The sequence below is a fragment of the Podarcis filfolensis genome (genome assembly GCF_964270895.1).
Source record: "Podarcis filfolensis genome assembly, chromosome: 9".
In the NCBI taxonomy this organism is placed as follows: Eukaryota; Metazoa; Chordata; class Lepidosauria; order Squamata; family Lacertidae; genus Podarcis; species Podarcis filfolensis.
The window spans coordinates 74,566,804-74,587,119 of record NC_139610.1 but is presented as its reverse complement, the minus strand read 5'-3'; the positions used below and the strand labels follow the sequence as shown (position 1 = coordinate 74,587,119).

The 20,316-nt window shown below is 40.1% G+C and overlaps 1 protein-coding gene across 1 annotated transcript; it reads right to left on the bottom strand.

Moving 5' to 3' along the window:
- Positions 1 to 363: 363 nt before the first annotated feature.
- Positions 364 to 18,776, bottom strand: LOC310742381 (uncharacterized protein). Its single transcript, XM_083571804.1, has 9 exons — positions 18,678 to 18,776; positions 16,400 to 16,519; positions 15,583 to 15,693; positions 14,449 to 14,547; positions 13,269 to 13,367; positions 12,288 to 12,374; positions 3,703 to 3,854; positions 2,530 to 2,639; positions 364 to 733 (listed from the first exon to the last, which is right to left on the bottom strand). The coding sequence occupies exons 2-9, from the start codon at positions 16,503 to 16,505 to the stop codon at positions 583 to 585; spliced, it is 915 nt and encodes a 304-aa protein (XP_083427930.1). The 5' UTR covers positions 16,506 to 16,519; positions 18,678 to 18,776; the 3' UTR covers positions 364 to 582.
- Between the last annotated feature and the right edge of the window lie 1,540 nt (positions 18,777 to 20,316).

The following is a 20,316-nucleotide window of genomic DNA, read 5'->3' as shown; positions in this document are numbered from 1 at the left end:
AATAGATTGGAACTGCCGTGAGCCCGGAGTTTTATCTATGCCGGCTTGACAGCATAAAGCCTCTGACAGAAATCAAGAGCAGTTCATTCTGTTTGTTGCCCAATGTTATCTCTATATGAGAGTCATGGGTCTGGAATTTCCCAGTGATAAAGCCAAAATTATATTTGTGATTAGTCTGCTAGAAGGGGACACCAGGTGCTGGGTGGCCCCCATTCTCATTGGCTGGCATGCAGGGTTGTCCTTAGGTGCCTTGTAAGGTAGCGACCATGGAGATCAGAAGAGGCAATGGGGCATCAAACACACAAAGTAAGGAAACAAATATTGGTATGCATTGCAAATAAATACATTAAACAGAAAACAGGCTATGACTGGACCCTTCCATTCTTTATTTTTGTAGCCATCTACGTTTGAGTTTGCAGAATAATTTCTTTTCAAGGTGTTTTTGAGTGCTGATGCCAAAGAGTCCTATAATCTAGATGGCAGTGTGGATTGTGCATTAAAACAGTGAGGTGGGGTGATCTCTTGTTTTTGTTTTTGTGTAGTGATCATGAGATCCAGTTTCGTTCATCTTAAATTGTCTTCTTAGAGCCAAGCATCATTTGGCACCTTCTTACAAATGTACCCTATGCGTTGCTCACAGTGTAATGCCATCCAGCAATCCAAGTCGCAATTAAGGCCTATTGCAGCACAGTGGTTTTGGTGTGGATGTTTAGGCTCACCTTTTTTCCAGTACCTGAAAAGAAAAGAGCAGCACTGCGCAATCAAGATTGGATGTCTACTTCCTCATGTGCTCCCCATGCCTTCTACCATTAAAAAGATGTTCAGCTCTTTCTCTCTTAACATCCACCCACAATTGGGATGGATTTTTCTCCCCAGATTTTAGAATTCTAACCATGTAAGGAAAACAACAACAACAACTGTGGGTCAAGACTGTCTCTTTTCTTTTCACATGAAGTGGTTTCTCATAGGAAACTACAAAAAGTGAGGGTGTCACTTTGGAAGGCTCAGTGGTACACACAAGAACTGTCAGTCAGTTTAGTTTGGGCAGTATCCAATGCAGTACTTCTGCTATTGCCAGGGTTTCCATTTCTGCAACAGAACTGGCCCTCTCTCCTTTCCATATGCACCCACATCCTCCTCAGATCTCCTCTGGATCGTTGTGAGTGTTGAGAGATCCTTACTCTCAAGTAGCTGAGTTAGCACAGTAGTGATTTTTTCTGAGCATATTAAAACCTTGTTAGATTTGCATCCGTCTTCATCCACCTCATCTCACATCCATCACCCACCCCATGCATGAGGCAAGCAATGACACTATACAGAAACAAAAATGGCTATGTCCTCAAATGAATTACAAAATTAATTCTATAACCACAAAGCCATTATAGGGTTGATTGAAATGACATATCTCTCAAATATATATCTTATCTAAATCTGACATAATGGTTCTAAGTTTACTTTAATCAATTACCCATAGTTGACAAAGGTATTGCCCTAGCCTCACACTTATTGTCACTTGCATTCTCCAGTGTCCATTGTGTACTGAATCAAGTCCCACTACACAGCACTAAAATTCTGTGATAAATGTATTCTATAACTCCCTCATTTTTAGCTCTCTGTGAATCTATTAAATTGATATTACTAGTAATGGTGTAGTAGGTGGTTGTTGTTTTTTACTCCCATGAGATGTTTGGGTGAGATTTGCCCTTTGATCAAGTCTAAGATCACAAACAGCAGTGGTTCCCAATTGGTGGTCCACGGACAACCCACCCAGGGGCTCCATGGTGTCATTCACATAACAAAAACTACTACAGAGATATCAAAATGTTCAAAGGTACGGTGTGGCTTTTGAAAACGAAGGGGTCTGCAGTACTTAGTTAACTCGGAACCGCTGGCATACAGGGTTTAATTTCCCAGCTTGTATTATACAACCCCACGGCCCGTTTGTAAAGTTTACTCAATACCTTTGCCAAAAAGGATTAGTGGTTGGTATTGGGTGCATCAATAGAGAGTCAATGGATTTTATACCAGGAGACATTGCACAAATAGAAGGTGACCCTCTGTTAATCCGGACTACCTGTTCTACTACCAAACTGTGGATGAGCGAGATCTTCTCTGACCTTATCAATGCATCAACACAAGCTGAAAAGAGTTGTTAGATACTTAAAGGGAACCATGAACTATCTTAAACTGCCAGCTGACAGTGTTGCTCAGCTTTAGGTTCCTGCAAGTCCTTTTGAAGCTGAACTAAGCAGCACAAACCATTTAAAAGCCTGCCTTCAGCCTCTTCCGAACCACCACATTCATTAGGTTAGAGAAGCAGGAAGAGTAGCCTTTCTGCCTCTGCAGCCTATTGAAAAGCACCAGTCACTCACCTGGACAATGATGTGGAGGAGTACATATGTAGATCTTTGGTAGTAGAGAAAATTGCATGGCAAAAGATATTTGGAAAGGGAAAGAATCAATTATGTAAACTGAATCTGCAACTTTTTGGAATGCATGCCATTAACAAATGTTTCTGCAGAAACTTACGTGATTATAGCCTCTATTCCTGACAGCCATCTCCATTTCTTTGCCTTGTCTTTAAAGACTCCAAACCAAAAAAACTTGTTACGCTTTTGTACTTGCCTGTTTATAAAATACTAGGGTAGGGGTGTTGAGAAAGAACAAATAAAATATTTTAAGACAATGTCCCTTTCTCTGGGAGACTATAGCCCTTTACAGAAATTCAACAGGCATAAAACAAACACATTTTAAAAGGAGAAGGTATCACATTTGAAGACGCAATCCAAATTTTGGGGGGAAAGTGATCAAAACTATACATTGTATTCCCATCACCAATAATAATTTTGCATAGTGGTTGTGATATTCTCCCCTTAATATAAATTATGATGCTGATGGTAATGACGATAATGATGGATGTTGATGGTGATGGAATCAAGGAAGAATCCCAAAGAGGAAATATTGTAGTGAAGGGGAACTTCACCTGCCCTCACCGAGTCTGGCTACATATGTGTTCCAGTCATGACACAGAGTTATAATTTCCAGATACTTTAAATGACTGTGCCAGAGAACAGTTGGTCTTGGAACCACCTAGCAGGACAGTGACCTGTGTGTCAAATACTCCAATTTCTGCATCCATGTTTGATGGTTGGTTCCAGAGACACTGGAATCAGTCCAGTTGTGGTATGCTTGATGGCATGATGATGGGATCTCACACATGTCTGTGCCTTGCAGCACCCCAGTAGCCCCTCTGCCAGGGCTAAGGGGCTGGGAGAGGGATATACCTTGCAAGCTCCTCTAGAGTCATCTCCATGATACTCTCCTGCCATGTTAGCGTGGTGAGGGAAGCCATTTTTTTCTGAGCACTCAATACATCTCAAAAAGCAGAGGAAGAATTTACAGAGAATCCAAGAGATACATGCCTCCGAAGTATCTACACCTCCTCCTCCTCCTCCTCCTCCTTGAAGATCTCCATCCGGACTGCCATTTTCATTCTATTAGAGCTCAGCAGCTCCAAGAAACCTTAGTTAGCCCCAGATGGTAGCAGCTGCTCCCTGCCCCACCCACCCTTGGCTTGACTGATGGAGTTGCTGTCTTGGCTGCATACAGGTAGATGTAACCTTCTTAATTGGATAGTGATGATAAGAACCCTTTGACTCAAGGAGATCCCCTACCTTTTCAATACTTGGCTTTGATGCTCACCTGTTCTTGATATGTTTCCATAGAAAGGAGCTGGGCGCCTTCCCTCTCACATTTTTTTTTGGAATCTGCCCATGAATCTTGGTCAAGAGAAAGGAAATACATTGTCCTTTGATATACAAACCAACCCTCATTCAAGTTTTCAGTAAGGTGCTCTTCGAGTCAAGCCAGATATGCAGGGAGATCAGAAAAAGAAAACAAGATAGGGAATTTAATGGGAACCACCTTGTATGTCTGTGCAGATTTCAATTATTTTTGTTAAATTCATTTCTGTCGCCGCATGGTAACATATATTCATCTAGGAAGCTCAGAAATCTTAAAACAAGAAAAACATTAACTCTTCAACCCATGTTGATGCTGCAGTAAATACCTGGGTGGTCATAGCTGGAACAGGGAGCACAGTCAAGAACCTCACCTACTTGTTTCCACCTGGATACTTAGGGCAGCATCAGGGCAGACTTGAAGGTTGGGAAGGGGGAGTAGCTGTGGTTTATCAAAATTCTCTTTCTCTCTACAGGCTCTCTGTCCAGTTGTGGGGGGGGGGGCGGGAATCTAGAGTGTGTGTTCCTGGCATTGGGCAACTGGGACAGAGGAGGGATTCTGCTGGTTTACCACCCGCTATGCTGCCAAGCAGTCTCCCTGCCTGAGCTGACAGGATGGATCCAGTGGGCTTCCATATCCAGTGGGCTTCCAAATGGCTCTGGGGGATTTTCCAACTGCTCTGACAGGTGCTCCTGCTGAGCTTTGGCTGATCTCTGGAACATCCGAATAATAATAATAATAATAATAATAATAATAATAATAATAATATGCTGCCTGTTGTTGTTGTTGTTGTTAATATGCTGCCCATCTCACTGGGTTGCCCCCAACCACTCTGGGTGAATTTCAAAAAATTAAAACACAATTGAACACCAACCATTTAAAACTTGCCTGAACAGGGCTGCCTTCAGATGTCTTCTGAGAGTAAGATAGTTCTTTCCCCCCCTTGACATCTGGTGGGAGGGAGTGCCATAAGAAGAGCGCAACCACCCAGAAGGCCCCCTGCCTTGGCTTGGGCCATGGACACAATTGGCCCTGAGTGCCCTTTCGGTTGACCTCTTTTGATTGTCTCTGCAAAGGCGGGGCTCTCATGGGTGAATATAATAAAGGACAGGTCTTTTAGCTGACCTGTTTTGATTGTCTCTATTATAGCAATGAATGACGAAGTCTTTTCTTTCCTCCTTATAGAACTAAATCAATTCAAAAGGTCAGGAGAACTGAACTGAATATATCTGAAGTTTCAGCACTTCCGGTGGAGTGCGATCCTCCCGCAAGCGGGGATTTTGCCAGGAGGCAAATCCTGTGCTATTTCGGACAAGGAAAGGGTGCTACAGGGCGCAGTAGCCCCTAAATTTAATCTCTGGAGGGTGTCCAGAGAGTCAGGTTCCCGGCGACGCCAAAAGCTACCCGCCCGGCCGTCAGGTAACTCCAAAAAGGAGCAAAGAGTACGGCGGAGCGGGGATAGCGGGCTAAGGGAAGCCATTGTCTACAGCCGAATAGCGAAGCCCCGAGCTTGCAGGGAAAGCGCTCCGCTCTCAAATATAAGAAATTCGGACCTAAAAATTACAGATTGGATGGTGGTTAATAAAGGAAGGATTCGGGGAAAAAAGAGAGAAGATTACGGAGTTCAGCTGTCATCTGGAATCAGCTCAGACGCAGCGCTTTACACAGAGCTGGGAAAAGGAAAGTGAGTTGCCGCTAGCAGTTACTGTTGCTTTCTATCCTTTAACTTGTTTCTTTTTAAAAGTATCTCCTTAAGGAGCTACAAAGAAATAAAAGACTAAGTTAAAGGGGGAACAGAGAGATACTATTTTGAAAATTGGCAGTCTTTTGATGTAACAGAGGGTAAAAGAAAGATCGAAGCTCCTGCTTACTTTTGGTTTTAAAAGACAAAGAATTGCGTAGCGGAAAAGGAGCTTCTGACGCCACTGGCATTTTTAAAAGTAGTGACAAAGACAAAAGACAGAACGGTGATGGTAGTGGATAAAAGTTGTTTATCTGGCTTTTCTTTCTTTCTTTTTTTTTTTTTACTTTGAGTTTTATTGACACAATAGATATTAGGGACCCTAGCCAAACAAAATTACTGTTATTTGGACTTGGGAAAACTCTTATTTGGAGTATTTTTAACGTGTCTCAGATTTGGATTTATGACCCCTAGTGGATGGAAAACATCACTACAATTTATTTTTTTTCTAAGATCTTCTCATTGAAAGACTGATTATAATTGGAAAGAGACTTTGGCTCCTGTTTACATTTGGAATTTCCTGTTTTCTTCCTACATTGGCGATTTTGGAGTTTCGCTCTGGGAATTTTGGTTCGATACTTGGATTGATTTTGGAATATGGATCTAATGCAGACTTAAACTTCTGAATTGGCTTTCGGATCATTTGTTTATGTCAGGGAACTGCCATCGGAACTAGAGAAGGAGGCGAGGCTCCACAGCGATGCTGGAGAGGGGCCAAGCAGGAAGAGAGGCAGGTCTCCGGCTGGGGAAGAAAATCAGCACAACACCAGGGATAGAGGGGGGCTGATGGGGGAAGCAGAGAGGAGGCTCCAGGACTCTTCGCAGGAGACCAGCGAGGAGAGCACAGGTCCTCCGCTGCCCACACCCGCCCTGCGCAGAAGACTTCCGCGCAGGGAAAGTAGGCGGCGACTTGGCGTCAAAGAACTTCTTTGCTGGAAGAGGTTCAAGAAATGCCCACTGATGGATTCTGCTAGCGACTGAACAGCCACGGAGTGGATGGCTGTCCAGACAGAAACGGTTTAACCAGGCAACCTAGCCCAGAGCGGCGGTAACTTACGCACAAGCAACCCCTAAAGCCATTACAGTTTATTACCAGTTTATTATTATTATTATTATTATTATTATTATTATTATTATTTATTTCACTTTTACTGAAGACTAACTGTTGGGTTTGGGGACTTTCTGGATTAATTTGGAGGGAGTGCTTTGCTCTCTTTCTTCTTTTTTTGAGGGAATTTTTGTGCTTGCCAAACGTATAACTAAAATATAATTGGATTACAAACGGTACAAAGGAATTTCAGAAGATTAGCTGAATAAGGATTTAGCCTAATTGGTGGCAAGAAGATTGGTCATATTCTGGCCCCTGTTTTGGTCCTCTACTCCTTTTAAATAGTTTTGCTTTTTTACTGCTTTTCAATAGTTAAATTTACTGTTGGGCTGAAAATAGAAAATAGACAATTTACAAACTATAAACTACAAATCAGAAACCTGAACAAAAGATAAAATTGGACTTGACCAATATTTAGAAACTGAATTTCTGTAATTTGGGACATTTGTTGGATTTGTTTTTAGGGTGGCTGGTGGTGTTATAAAACGGTGTTGTGGAGAATTTGTCTGATAATGTTTATAAGATGACACACCAGCAGAAGAAAGGGATAGAAGGGGGGTCCACAACAGATAGGAGGGCTTCTAAACAAGAAGCAGATTTCAAAGCAGAAATTTTGAAAATGTTTGCTGAAAGTAAGCAAAGTGAAAAGAATTTAGAAACTAAATTAGAACAAGTTGATAATAAGATTGGGAAAATGGACAAAAAAATTGATGAGACAGTTAATGAACTTAAAGGGCAAATAAAAGAGGTATCTAAGAGAACACTATCTTTAGAGGAGGGGATGAAGAAGACAAAATTGGAAATGAAGGAAGTGAAGCGAGAGGAAGAGAGGATCAGGGTGGAGATGTCGGAACTAAATAAATCACAGGAAGAAATTAAAGATGCGATTGCCATGAACGAACTGAGACAGAGGGAAGTTAATCTGAGGCTGAGAGCCGTGCCAGAGATTCAGACGGAAAATATCAAAGAAAGATTGATAACAGAATTAGCACAGTGGCTGGAGTTACCAATAGAAGAGGTCTCAAAAACAGTACAAAGTGCATTCAGAATGAGAGTTAGAACAACCAAAGCAAGAAAATTTCCAGATGACTGCTTAATAACTTTCAAGGATAGAGAAATGAGAAATCTGATATTGCAGAACAGAGAGAAAAGATTGAATATAGATGGAAACTACATAATTATCTTTAAAGAGATACCAATAAGATTGCTGAAATGAAGGGACCCATACAAGCCACTGGTGCAGATTTTAAAGAAAAATAACATTGATTTTAAATGGGAATTTCCAGAGGGAATTTCGTTTTTTTACAAAAGTAAAAAGCACAGACTGACGAGCCCAGAAGAAACAGGGAAATTTCTGAGAAGGTACAAGGAATTGAAAGTAGAGAAGGAAGAAGTTAAAGGAGCAGAAGGAGGAGCAGGAGCCAGAGGAGAGTTGGAATCAGGGGAAGAAGAAGAAGAGAATGGAAGGAAAACAGATGAAGAAGAAGAAGAAGAAGAAGAAGAGGTAGAAAGGTTATAGAAAAGTAAACCAAACTTATTTAAGCGGAATTACCATGGCGTTAAAATGATGGAATTGGAATATAAATGGAATGAATGAGAAGAAAAAACGGAATAAAATTGAACAATTTCTAAAAAAGAAAAATTTGGACATTATATGTTTACAAGAGACACATGTGGCAAGAAAACATAGAAAAATCTTGACTAACAAAAGATTAGGAAATGAATTTGTATCTTCGGATAAAGAGAAAAAAAGAGGGGTAGTTTTATATATTAAAAGCAAAATCGAATCTCAACAAATCTTCAAAGATGAAGAAGGGAGGATCATAGCAGTCCAGATCAGATGGCAAGGGGAAAATTTGATAATTGTCAGGATCTATGCACCTAATGGAAACAGGACTGATTTTTACAAAACTTTGGAAGAAAAACTATTTGAGTATATGGATCAGAAAATCATAATAATGGGAGATATGAATGGAGTGGTTTCATTGGAAATGGACAGACTAAGAGATGGAACGAGTAAAGAAGGAAAATTACCTAAGACTTTCTTTTCAATGATTAAGAACTGTAATTTGACTGATATTTGGAGACTTAGACACCCATTGGAGAAACAATTCACTTTCTTTTCTGAACCAAATCAGTCAATGTCAAGAATAGATCAAATATGGGTTTCAAATGAATTGACGCCAAGAATTCTACAAATTGAAATTCAACCTAAAGTAATTTCCGATCATAATCCAATAAAATTGGAACTAAAAGGCTTTGAGGAAAGAACTTTTAGATGGAAAATTAACGATTATCTTCTAGACGACCAAAGAATTGCGGAAAAAGCACAAAAGAAATTAACTGAATATTTTGTTGATAACATCAATAAAGGTACAAAGATGAGTGTAGTATGGGACGCAAGCAAGGCAGTGATGAGAGGTTTCTTTATTCAGCAGAATTCATTGAGGAATAAAAATAGAGAAAAAGGGAAAAAAGAAATTTTAAAGCAAATAATGGACAACGAACAAAAATTAATTAAAAAACCAAATAATTCAAAAATAAAACAAGAAATTAAAACTTTGCAAACTCAATTTGCAATGATAATAGAGAAGTGGAATGGAATATCAAAAAGTTAAGACAGAAAAACTTTGAATTCGCTAACAAATCAGGTAAATGGCTTGCCTGGCAAATCAAAAAGAGAAAGGAACAGAATGCGATTAGTAAAATTACCATGAATGGCGAAGAGATAGATAATCCAAAAGGAATTAGAAAAGGATTATTGGACTTTTACAGACAACTATATAATAACAGAGAAAGGAAGAACATGTGGAAAATAGAGAGATTTTTAAAAGAAAAAAAGGTGCAGAAGATCCCGGCAGAGAAAAAAGACCAACTGAATGCCCCTATGGAATGCGAGGAGATAAAAGAGACTATAAAGGAATTGAAGAGGGGAAAGGCCCCGGGACCAGACAGATTTACATCAAGTTACTATAAAGAACTGAGAGATGTTTTGACGATCCCATTGAAAGAAGTTATGAATAATATTCTGAAAGAAAGAGATGTTCCGGAAACGTGGAAAGAAGCATATATCACATTTATCCCCAAACAGGACTTGGATTTAACACAGGTCAAAAACTATAGGCCTATTTCATTGCTGAATACAGATTATAAAATATTTGCTGGGATTTTAGCGAGAAGATTGAAAAGGATATTATTAGAAATTATTCATAAAGACCAAGTGGGTTTCCTTCCAGGCAGACAGATGAAGAACAATATAAGGAATACAATTAACATTTTGGAATATCTGACTGCCAGGAATGAGAAACAAGCTATATTAATGTTTGTGGATGCAGAAAAGGCCTTTGATAATATAACATGGGACTTTATGTTGAAGAATCTGGAGCATATGGAGGTAGGGAAAGAGTTATATAAGGAATAAAGGCAATATATACAGAGCAGAGAGCTAAATTGATTGTAAATAATGTGACTACGGAAGACATAAAAATATCTAAAGGAACTAGACAGGGATGTCCGCTCTCGCCATTGTTATTTATAATGGTCCTGGAGGTCTTTCTAAATGCGATTAGACAAAATGAATTAATAAAAGGGGTAACAGTTGGCCAGAATGAATATAAAGTTAAAGCCTTTGCTGATGATCTGGTAATAATGATTGAAGAACCAACAGAAAGTGTAAAAGAAGTATTGGAGGAAATTGAACAATTTGGAAATGTGGCAGGGTTCAGATTAAATAAGAAGAAAACTAAAATAATTGCAAAAAATATGGAGCAAAGTATGATAGAAATAATGCAACAACGAACAGAGATAGAGGTGGTGAAAAAGGTAAAATATTTAGGAATTTGGTTAACTCCTAAAAATATTGATTTGTTTCAGAATAATTATATACCGGTCTGGAATGGAATAAGGAAAGATCTGGAGGTGTGGGGTAGAATGAAACTATCCTTCTGGGGTAGAATTTCTACGATAAAGATGAGCGTTCTTCCAAAGATGTTATTTTTATTTCAGACTATCCCCATACTAAAGGGGGTAACGATTTTTAAAGAGTGGCGAAGAGTGATTTCAAGGTATATCTGGCAGGGCAAAAAACCAAGAATTAAATTTAAGTTACTAATGGATGCAAAAGAAAGAGGTGGTTTTGCTCTGCCAGATTTGAAATTATATTATGAAGCAGCATGTCTTTGCTGGGTGAAAGAATGGATAAAATTAGAAAATAAGGAGTTACTAGATTTAGAAGGTTTTGATAACAGATTTGGATGGTATGCATACTTATGGTGTGAGAAGAAGAAAATACCATATTTTTTGCACCATAACACTCACTTTTTTCCTCCTAGAAAGTAAGGGGAAATGTCTGTGCGTGTTATGGAGAGAATGCCTACGGGTGGCATGCCTACGGATTTTCCTCCTCTAAAAACTACGTGTGTGTTATGGTCGGGTGCGTGTTATAGAGCAAAAAATACGGTACATAAAGGCTTTGGGAACCACATCTTCAGGAGTTTGTTAATAGAAATATGGGATAGGTATAAAAACCTATTAGAACCAAGAGTTCCACACTGGTTATCTCCGTTAGAAGTTATGACTGTAAAGACAATTAATATGAGAGGTAAATGGATTACATATGGTGAATTGATAATTAAAGAAGGAGGAAAATGGAAATTAAAACCATATGAACAAGTTAGAGAACATGTTTATGATTGGTTGCATTACTTTCAGGTTAATGAAATGTTTAAAAAAGATTTTAAAGAAAGTGGTTATGTAGAAAAAGACTCAAAGTTTCAAACAGAGATAATAAACAATGACTGTAAAATTCTGTCAAAAATGTATAAGATATTGTTGGAATGGCACACGAAAGATGAAGAACTTAAATCGGTAATGGTACAATGGGCCAAGGACTTTGGTTATAAGACGTGTAATAAGTGCTGGAAATGTAAAGAAAAAGAAGGAACGTTTTATCATATGTGGTGGGATTGTAAGAAAGTGAAAGGTTTCTGGGAGATGATATATAATGAATTGAAAAAGATGTTTAAATATACATTTGTAAAGAAACCAGAAGCTTTTCTTTTAGGGATTACAGGAAAGGAAATAAGAAGAAAGGACTGTAAACTTTTCCATTGTGCAGTTACAGCAGCAAGAATTTTATTGGCCCAGAAATGGAAACAAGAGGAAATACCGACGATAGAAGAATGGAGAATGAAACTGACAGACTATGCAGAGTTGGATAAGTTAACTGGGAAAATTAGATATTGTTGAGACCAAAAGTTCATCGAAGACTGGGGAAAATTTGTAGAATATCTGAAAAATATATGTGATGTGCAAACAACACTATCAGGGTTCCAAGAAGCACTGTGAAATTTGAGATGTATTGTTAAAAGAAATAGAAGCGGGAGGGAAAACTAATGGCAATACTAAACAGAAGAAATGCGTAATTGAGAGGTAAATATGGATGATTGGCAGAGAAGCTGAAGGAAGTCCAAAAAGAGATAATTTGTGAAAATTTGGATAAAATTTTATATTTGTGTTGAAAATTAATAAAAATCATTTCAAAATAATAATAAATATCTCTAATGTTTCTCTAGGGTGACCCCATGCAACAGACTGCAGCACTCTGTTCTGGCTCTAAGAGTATTCAGCTAGAGGAGGGGCTTTCAGCTGGGGCAGAATCAGGGCAGGTTCTCACTGCACTACAATTCTTCATCTTACCAATTTCTTTTTGCAGTTCATCATTTTTGTTGGCAAGATACCGCATTTCCTCTGATTTGTTTAGTGCTACAGCGAGTATTCCAAAGTCTAAAAGATTTGAAATAGTTCAAGTCAAAAGAGTATCTGAAATAACAATCTGCAAATATTAAGAAACCATTTTCAAACATTTTTAAACACTCTAGCCTGAAACAAGAAGCAGAGCTCAAGGATCGGGTTCTTATGAATAGGAGGACAGACTTGATTCTCTGTGGCTGAGATCACCAATGAAAAGCCTCAGAAGAATCCTGCAGCTGGATCAGACCAAAGACCCATGCAATCCACTATCCTATTCTCATATTATAAGTGGCTCATGAAGTATCTCTAATGTTCCTCTCCTATGTCCTCCTTTTCTGCTGGGAATCACAGGGTCACAAAACAATATTGCACTGAGTCACACAGTAAAACCAAAAATACAAAAATATTTTTAAGTTTTCTATTATGCTTTGTGAGATCTAAGAAAATAGAGGCGCCCAAACTCTTTTTTGGATGAATTCTGGGTTGCATTTCACATGGAGCTAAGTAGGACATAATGTCAGTGCAGGAATTTCTCCTTGTGCAATACAATCTTCAGCCCCTTTCCCTCCAACCTGTTCTGACATTTTCCCCCACCCTGGAGAGCAGCTTTGGTGATGGCATGCAGGGAGAAGTGGGGGCAAAGTTCCCTTGTGCTAGTGCTAAATCTTGTGTCTCACCATGTTTGCTGCTAATATCATTATGTACTTTTTGAACTTTGAATAAAGATGTGAAAAAAACAAAACAAAACAAACAACTGTCTGCTTTTCTTCCTGTTGAGGAATGAAATAGTGATGAACTCTGTTGGGTGGTGAGTTTCATTTCCTATATGTATCGCTCACACAATATGAAAGTGGATAAAAGGAATTGAAATATGTTTACATTAAAAATGTTCTAGCAAACATGAGGACGTGCATATAAAATGCTTACCATCCTTGTCCTCATAGAATGAATCAATCCCAACAACAAAGTTTCGAATCATGGTCATTGCCACTTGAAACTCCTCTCTGTTTTTCACTTCCTTCTGATCTAAGGAGGAGGTAGGTAGAAAAGAAATGAAGAAATTGTTTTCTAGCACCCTGGTCTGATGACCTGGGGGAGGGGATACTTGGTTTCAAACTGCTTTTAATATTGAATTTAAATTGCTGACTTTTCATGTGCCCCAGGACCTTAGAGAGAAGGGTGAATAAAAAAATCAAATCAACAAAAACATAAATATGATTTCTATTAATATTTTCTTCTCCCCACCCTTAAATTGATGTTTCCTATGCCTTGATTGCGGCTGCCCTGCTGGTCTGTTTTCATTTAGCCTGTTTTTCATTTCATTTTCATTTAGCTAAATGTATTTCATTTAGTCTGTTTCCATTTCAAGTCCTGTTTTCATTTAGCCTGTTGCTTCTGTCATCAGATGCTTTGGCCTTCCTTTGAGAGCTTTAGATTTTTGGGTGTCCAGATACCCGTGTCCTCTTTGTCCTGTGGACTTGCATTTGCCAGGCTGCCAAATGAGCTGCAGTAATGCAAATTCTTGGATCATTTGGTTCCCTCCCCCTGAGCTTTGCTTACTTTGAGTGCCCCTTAAAAATGAATTAGCTATGAAAATAGGCCATTTGTTCATCTATCCACTGCTATCCACTACTCTTTTTCTGATGAATACTGGGTTGCATTCCACATAATTCTAAGAAGGACATTATGTCAGTGCAGGAATTTCTCCTTGCGCAATGCAATCTTCCGCCCCTCTCCCTCCAATCTGTTCACCACCCTGCAGAGCAGCTTTGGTGATGGCATGCAGGGAGAAGGGGGGGGGGCAAAGTTCCCTTGTGCTAGTGCTAAAAGCTTGCAGTAGCACAAATCTTGCAATAGCACAAACATTGTGAATTACAGTTTGATGGGGAAGGACAGCATTTCTAGTGGGGGGATGTGAGAATCACAACCATCTGCTTTTCTTCCTGCTGAGCAGTGAAATGTGATAAACTCTATTGGGTGATGAGTTTCATTGAATAAATGTATTGCTTACACAATATGAATCCCAAAGTGAACTACAGGAATTGAAGCCTGTTTAAATTAAACAAGGTCTAGCAAAAGTGAGGATGTGCATAAAAAAAATGCTTACCATCCTTGTCTTCATGGATTGTATCAAGCCCAACAACAAAGGTCCGAATGATATCCATTGCCATTTGAACCTCCGCTCTACTGTTTGCTTCCTTTTGATCTGAGGAGGAGGTGGGTAGAAAAGAAATGATTAAAATGTCTGACTGTCTGGGGGAGGGGATACTTGGTTTCAAACTGCTTTTAATATTGAATTTAAATTGCTGACTTGTAAGGCAGATAAGAAATCAAATCAACAAAACTATGTCTATGATTTTTATTAATATTTTCTCAGCCCTTGATAGCGGCTGTCCTGCTGGTCTGAAGTCCTGTTTCCATTTAGCCTGTTGCTTCTGTCATCAGATGCTTTGGCCTTCCTTTGAGAGCTTTAGATTTTTGGGTGTCCAGATACCCGTGTCCTCTTTGTCCTGTGGACTTGCATTTGCCAGGCTGCGAAATGCCCTACTGTATGCAAATTCTTAGATCATTTGGTTCCCTCCCCCTGAGCTTTGCTTACTTTGAGTGCCCTTTAAATATGAATTAGCTATGAATATAGGCCATTTGTTCATCTATCCAGTGCTATTTTTCTAAAAAAAGAGGCACTGGAACTCAGCATGAATACCTCCCTTGTTCCCTTAGATTGGCAACGGAGCCCACCTGAGAGGGCCTGGAACTGATGAATTTCAGCTGAAAAAGGTCCTGCATATATCTCGATATTTAGGTAGGCTCTGGACTCACCCACTTTGGCCATGGCCTTTTCCTTTGCAGCCTGTTTTCCCCAAGCATTTTCCTTCAGGGGACTGGAGCCCTGGCAGAAGGCAGGGTGGCGAGGATCAGGAATGGGGGCTCTCCCCCAGCAAATGAGGATTAGTTGGGAAAGGAGCAGAGAATGGCAACTGGGAAAGGGAATTGCCCAGGGTGTCCCAGGGACTTGTGCAAGCCTGTGCTTCTGTTCCAAGTGCTGGAACTCACTTATAAATTGTAAGCAAAACAGTGCCATTGCTCTCAATGGGTGACAGCTGCAACTCCCTCCCTGAAATCAAAGACGGATCAAAGGGATAAATGGAAGGTGGATCCTGCCATCTCTTTTTGGAAATGCTATTGGCATTGAAGGAACGCCCGTGACATTAGTTGCAAAGTATGCTAATTATGTACTTACATAGAATGTAAATCAGCAGTGTCATGACAGTAAGGATGAAAATCTCAAGTATGATCAATCTTTCACCCGTTGGAGACTGGAAGAAGATAACCAATTCCTGAAAAAGAGATGCTTGAAGAAAGACAATTCTACTTTAGCCATCAGGAGCCAACATACCATTCCCAGCCCAGGAAAAAGGGTTTCCATATTATGTGGCAGCCATCAGCCAGAGACAGTCAATTGTTCAGGGGGTGGGCACTTGGGAGGATAAGCAGGTGGAGGAAGCAAGGTGAGATGTCTTGCTGCTTGAGGAAACTTTTCTTACAAATGTCTGGATCAGAAGACAGGAGCCTTTGATATTACTTTCTCCCCCCCCCCCCCCGCCCCGACAAATGACAAGATGCCCCCTCCATACACATAATTCCACATACAGAAGCTGGGCTGGACTGGCCATTGGCTCTTATTTTGATGCTGCTGATGGGACAGCAGACTAACTGAGGAGGTGCAGTGCAGCTTGTGTGGTCTACCCATCTCTGCCCACCCCAGCACCTGCTACCTGAGGCAACTGCCTCATTCTGCCTAATGATGGAGCCATTCCTGGCTGCACACAGTAAAGGAACACCACAGCCAGCAGCAAAGAGTGGGCTGAATCTTGGGGTTTCTGTGGGGCTTAGTGGATCTCTGGCACCCAAATGCTGTGTGTGCTACTCTCTGCACTCCTCCCTAGCACAACATGACTGGCTCCACTCCCTGCCTGTCTCTCCATCAACTTCCCTTTCCCATGCATTCCTCTACTTTATGAGAAACCTCATCCCATATGACGGTGCTGTATACAGACCACCAGTTTCTTTTGCTGCTGCTTTACGCTTTCTGAGCGCTAGCTGTCTTCTGGACATTGCATGTCTTCTGGATGCTGCACTCTTTGCAGGCGTTAGCTTCCCCATCCTCTCAGTTTTGTCTGTGAAACAACAAGCTATTATAACATGGAGTATAAGACTATGAACACATTGGTTGGATGGTGGGTGTTTAACCTTCCAAACGCAGAGTATAAGTCTCTTGTCTAGCATCAAAGCTCACAGTATTTGCTTTTGTTGTCCTGCACTTAATCTCCCTATTACAGGAACATAAATTTTAAAGTAGATGCACACCTACAAATGTAAAGGATTTTCTTGGTACAAAGTTGAAATGCACAACAACTTAAAGTAAAAAATGGGTCTCAAGGGGCATTTCCAATATTACACTTTGGTGTCTATCAGTATTAGACAATCCTTTCCTATAAAGACATTTTTGAAACGTCTTTCTTTTTCTTCTGCTGGATCAATCTCAGTTTTAAACCGAAAAGATGTTCCATATGGATTCCAAGGAATTTAAAAAATGTTTTAGGTAATATAGCACATTCTCATTTTGCATTCTATTTCTTTCTAAACTGCTGGACATCTAGTTTCTAGAAGTTCAGTAAGCATTTGCAAACAACAGTTATGGGTTTGATCCATATGTTCACTCTATATTTATTTTACGGGGTAAATCAAATTTGGGGCAATTTTCTTTGTGAATGAAATGGGTTGATCTGTCCATCAGCTGATAAGATCAGATGGAGTGTTTTCAGTTCTGCTAATATTTCAGCTGAAATCTCAGTTACTGGTGTGTGCTAAAAAGAAATATCTTGCTTTGCAACATTCATTGGTGTTTATTTAGAGGCTATCTGCTTATGTCAAGATTACTTATTGTGCCAAATTACCATGCCTAAAGGTCCAAATGCCTTTCAATTTTGTGTTTGTCCCTTCTGTAGCAGCAACTAGAGCTGCTTTCATCAAGATACCAGCCCTCAGGCTGAAAGTGGCTTCCCCATAATACATTGCCAGATGTTCACCATTTCATAGATCGTGTGGGATCTATGAGGTCTTCAGATGTTCCTCGGCGCCAACTCCCTCCATCACAGGCATCATGGTCAATGGTTGGGGATGACGGGAGTTGTAGACCAGTAACATCTGGAGGGCCACATGTTCCTCACCCTTTAAGGAAGGTGTATACATTTATTTATATAACTACCTCCTGATCATCAGAAAAGATGGAGTACTAGATCTGGTCTCAGTTGGATGCATATAAATCCAATTGAGTCTATAAAGGAAAAAAGAAAGAAAGAAGAGGGCAGTTGTCTCATTCCGTTTTGAAGCTATCTGAGATAGTAGCCCTTGATATGCTAGTAAATTAGTTTTTCAAAGATTTGTATTTTCTGGATCATGAACTAGATCTGGATTTACAAACTGGGCCCATGAATCAGAGCAGCACACCTGTATTGCCAGGGAATAAAACAGAATGTGATGCTCCTGGTTTGCAATGTAGCTGGAGCTTTAATATAAGGAACATGGCTGTTGGAGAAGAAGTGAAAGCAACTTCATGGCTTGACCAGCTATCAAACACCTGACTGCATGGGGGATGGATTGAGGAATCTTCGGTTGGGGAGACATGAAGAACTAAACCTATTCTATCTGTATTATGACTATTGTTGCCTAAGATCTTTTGCATAATAATAATAATAATAATAATAATAATAATAATAATAATAATAAATATTTATACCCCTCCCATCTGGCTGGGTTTCCCCAGCCACTCTGGACGGCTTCCAACAAAAGATTAAAAATACATTAAAACATCAGTCATTATAAACTTCCCTAAACAGGGCTGCCTGCTTATAGATTACATTATTGGCTTTACAGCTTATTCAAGTTGCTGCTGGTTTTCTGTTAGACTGTATTCTACGTTGCTGATCAATTTCTTTGCTAATGTTTACCAATTAATAAAAGTTTGTCTCTACCTAAGAGTCTCCGTCCAGTGGAATCCAAAGTACCTCTTGGTTGCCTGGTGGTTGCTTTTGGCCAATACAGTGATACAACTGGTAATACAGCACCTGTACACAGCCCTCAAATGTTCCACCACTCTGTTTCATTGGATGACCCTGAGGTCTAGTATTTAAAAGAGAAAGACCACCTGTAGTTTCTAAAAGCTCCTTATCATTTAGCCTCTTAGTGACCTTTTGGCCCTGGAATGAGACCCTGCAAATATCAAAGCTTGTAAGGAAAGTGTTCCACCCATCAGACCTCTTTCTGTTTGGATACCTTGGTGTTGTCATGAAACAATCTTTTCACTAATTTCTTCCTAAGGTTGTTTCATCCTCCCACTGGCTAAGAACCACCTCCCTTGTGATGTCAGGCATTCCAGAACTCCTCCCATTTAGGCTATACCATTTCCTGATTGGCTGCTCATTATATCCAATCAGCATTCCACATAAAGCATAAACCCAGGCAAATGTTGGTTTCAGAGTTGATATCCTACTTATTTTTTTCCAAAAGTTATTAGTTTTATTTTTTATTTAGGCTGGGTACATGCTTCACCTTCAAAGCATATCCCCCAGAAGAATCCTTACTCCTCATAAACTCTGCTAGTAATATTGGAAAGCTTCCTGTCTCAACACTTGTACCAGGAAATATGGCAAAGCGCATTAGTGTAAATCTTCATTTGAAAAGTTAAAGCACAAAGAAAAGGAACAGAAGCAGTCAAATTTCAATATGTTTGGTCTACATTTATTGAATGTATCATCATCAAAACATACATGCCACCAGTGCTATTTTTCCACACTCAAAGGGTACTGGAACCTACCATGAACACCTCCCTTGCTCTCTCACAATGGTGTCCACCTGAGAGGTGTCAGAACTGAGGTCAAGTGAGTTCCAGATGCAAAAAAGCCCTGCATGCAACTGACCTTCAACCAATGGCAACTCATCGAGAACTGTACTTGGAAAGAAAGATAGATCTGCACAAACTCTGAGCTGGACTCTGATAAGCTTCATATGCTAGAAATCCCTCATAACTATGTACCCTTTTTCCTGTTATTGCTCATTATGTTTTTGTATGTTTATATATCACTACCAATAAAAATATTGTTCAAAAATGATTTCTGTCATTCATATCCTGCCCTTCTGTATAAAGATACAAGAATCATATAACACTGGTCCTATCTCCAGTGGCTCCCAGTATATTTCTGAGCACAATTCAACATGTTGGTGCTGACCTTTAATCCTCTAAATGGCCTCAGCCCTGTGTACCTGAAGGAGCATCTCCACCCCCATAGTCCAGCCTGGACACTAAAGTCCAGCTCCAAGGGCCTTCTTCTGGCTCCCTCACTATGAGAAGTGAGGTTGCAGCGAACCAGGCAGAGGGAAGGTGGCAGTAGCACCTTCCCTGTGGAACACCCTTCCATCAGATGTCAAGGAGATTAAGAACTACACAACTTTTAGAAGACATCTGAAGGCAGCCCTGTATCGGGAAGTTTTTAACACCAGAAGCAGAGAGACCAGTAGATTCAGAGGCTGCTCAATTGGGGGAAGAGCTGGACAGTTTTGAGATAGTAGCTAGGCAACCAGGAGGGAGGGAGCCTTTAGGAGATTCTTCATTTGAGTGTGGCAGGGAAGTCCTTCCCTCCCCTAGAACTTGGATGACTGAAAGGGTCCAGGAACAACAGAAGCACTGAGGAAGGACAGGTGGCTGGTGGCACACTTCTTGCTATGGAAGAGAAGGGGACTCAGAGTGAGCAACTGCCATCTGTGGGAAGGGCGGCTTGATGCTGTGCTCAGTATGTTGTTGTAAATAAAACGGACTATAAACCTGCCAAAGGCTTGTTATTTCTTATTGGAAGCTACCGGAGGGAGAGGGAAACTCCCTTGCCAGCCAGTGTATTTGACATCCCCTGAAACAGCC

What these genes read in the sequence shown, in the direction of transcription:
- LOC310742381 (XM_083571804.1), bottom strand. Translation starts at nt 16,505, where the DNA reads ATGGGGAAGCTAACGCCTGCAAAGAGTGCAGCATCCAGAAGACATGCA. An exon ending in AATCCATGAAGACAAGGATG is followed by an intron (nt 13,368 to 14,448) that starts GTAAGCATTTTT and finishes CCTCCTCCTTAG; the next exon opens with ATCAGAAGGAAGTGAAAAAC. An exon ending in GGAATAGAGGCTATAATCAC is followed by an intron (nt 734 to 2,529) that starts GTAAGTTTCTGC and finishes TTTTCTTTTCAG; the next exon opens with GTACTGGAAAAAAGGTGAGC.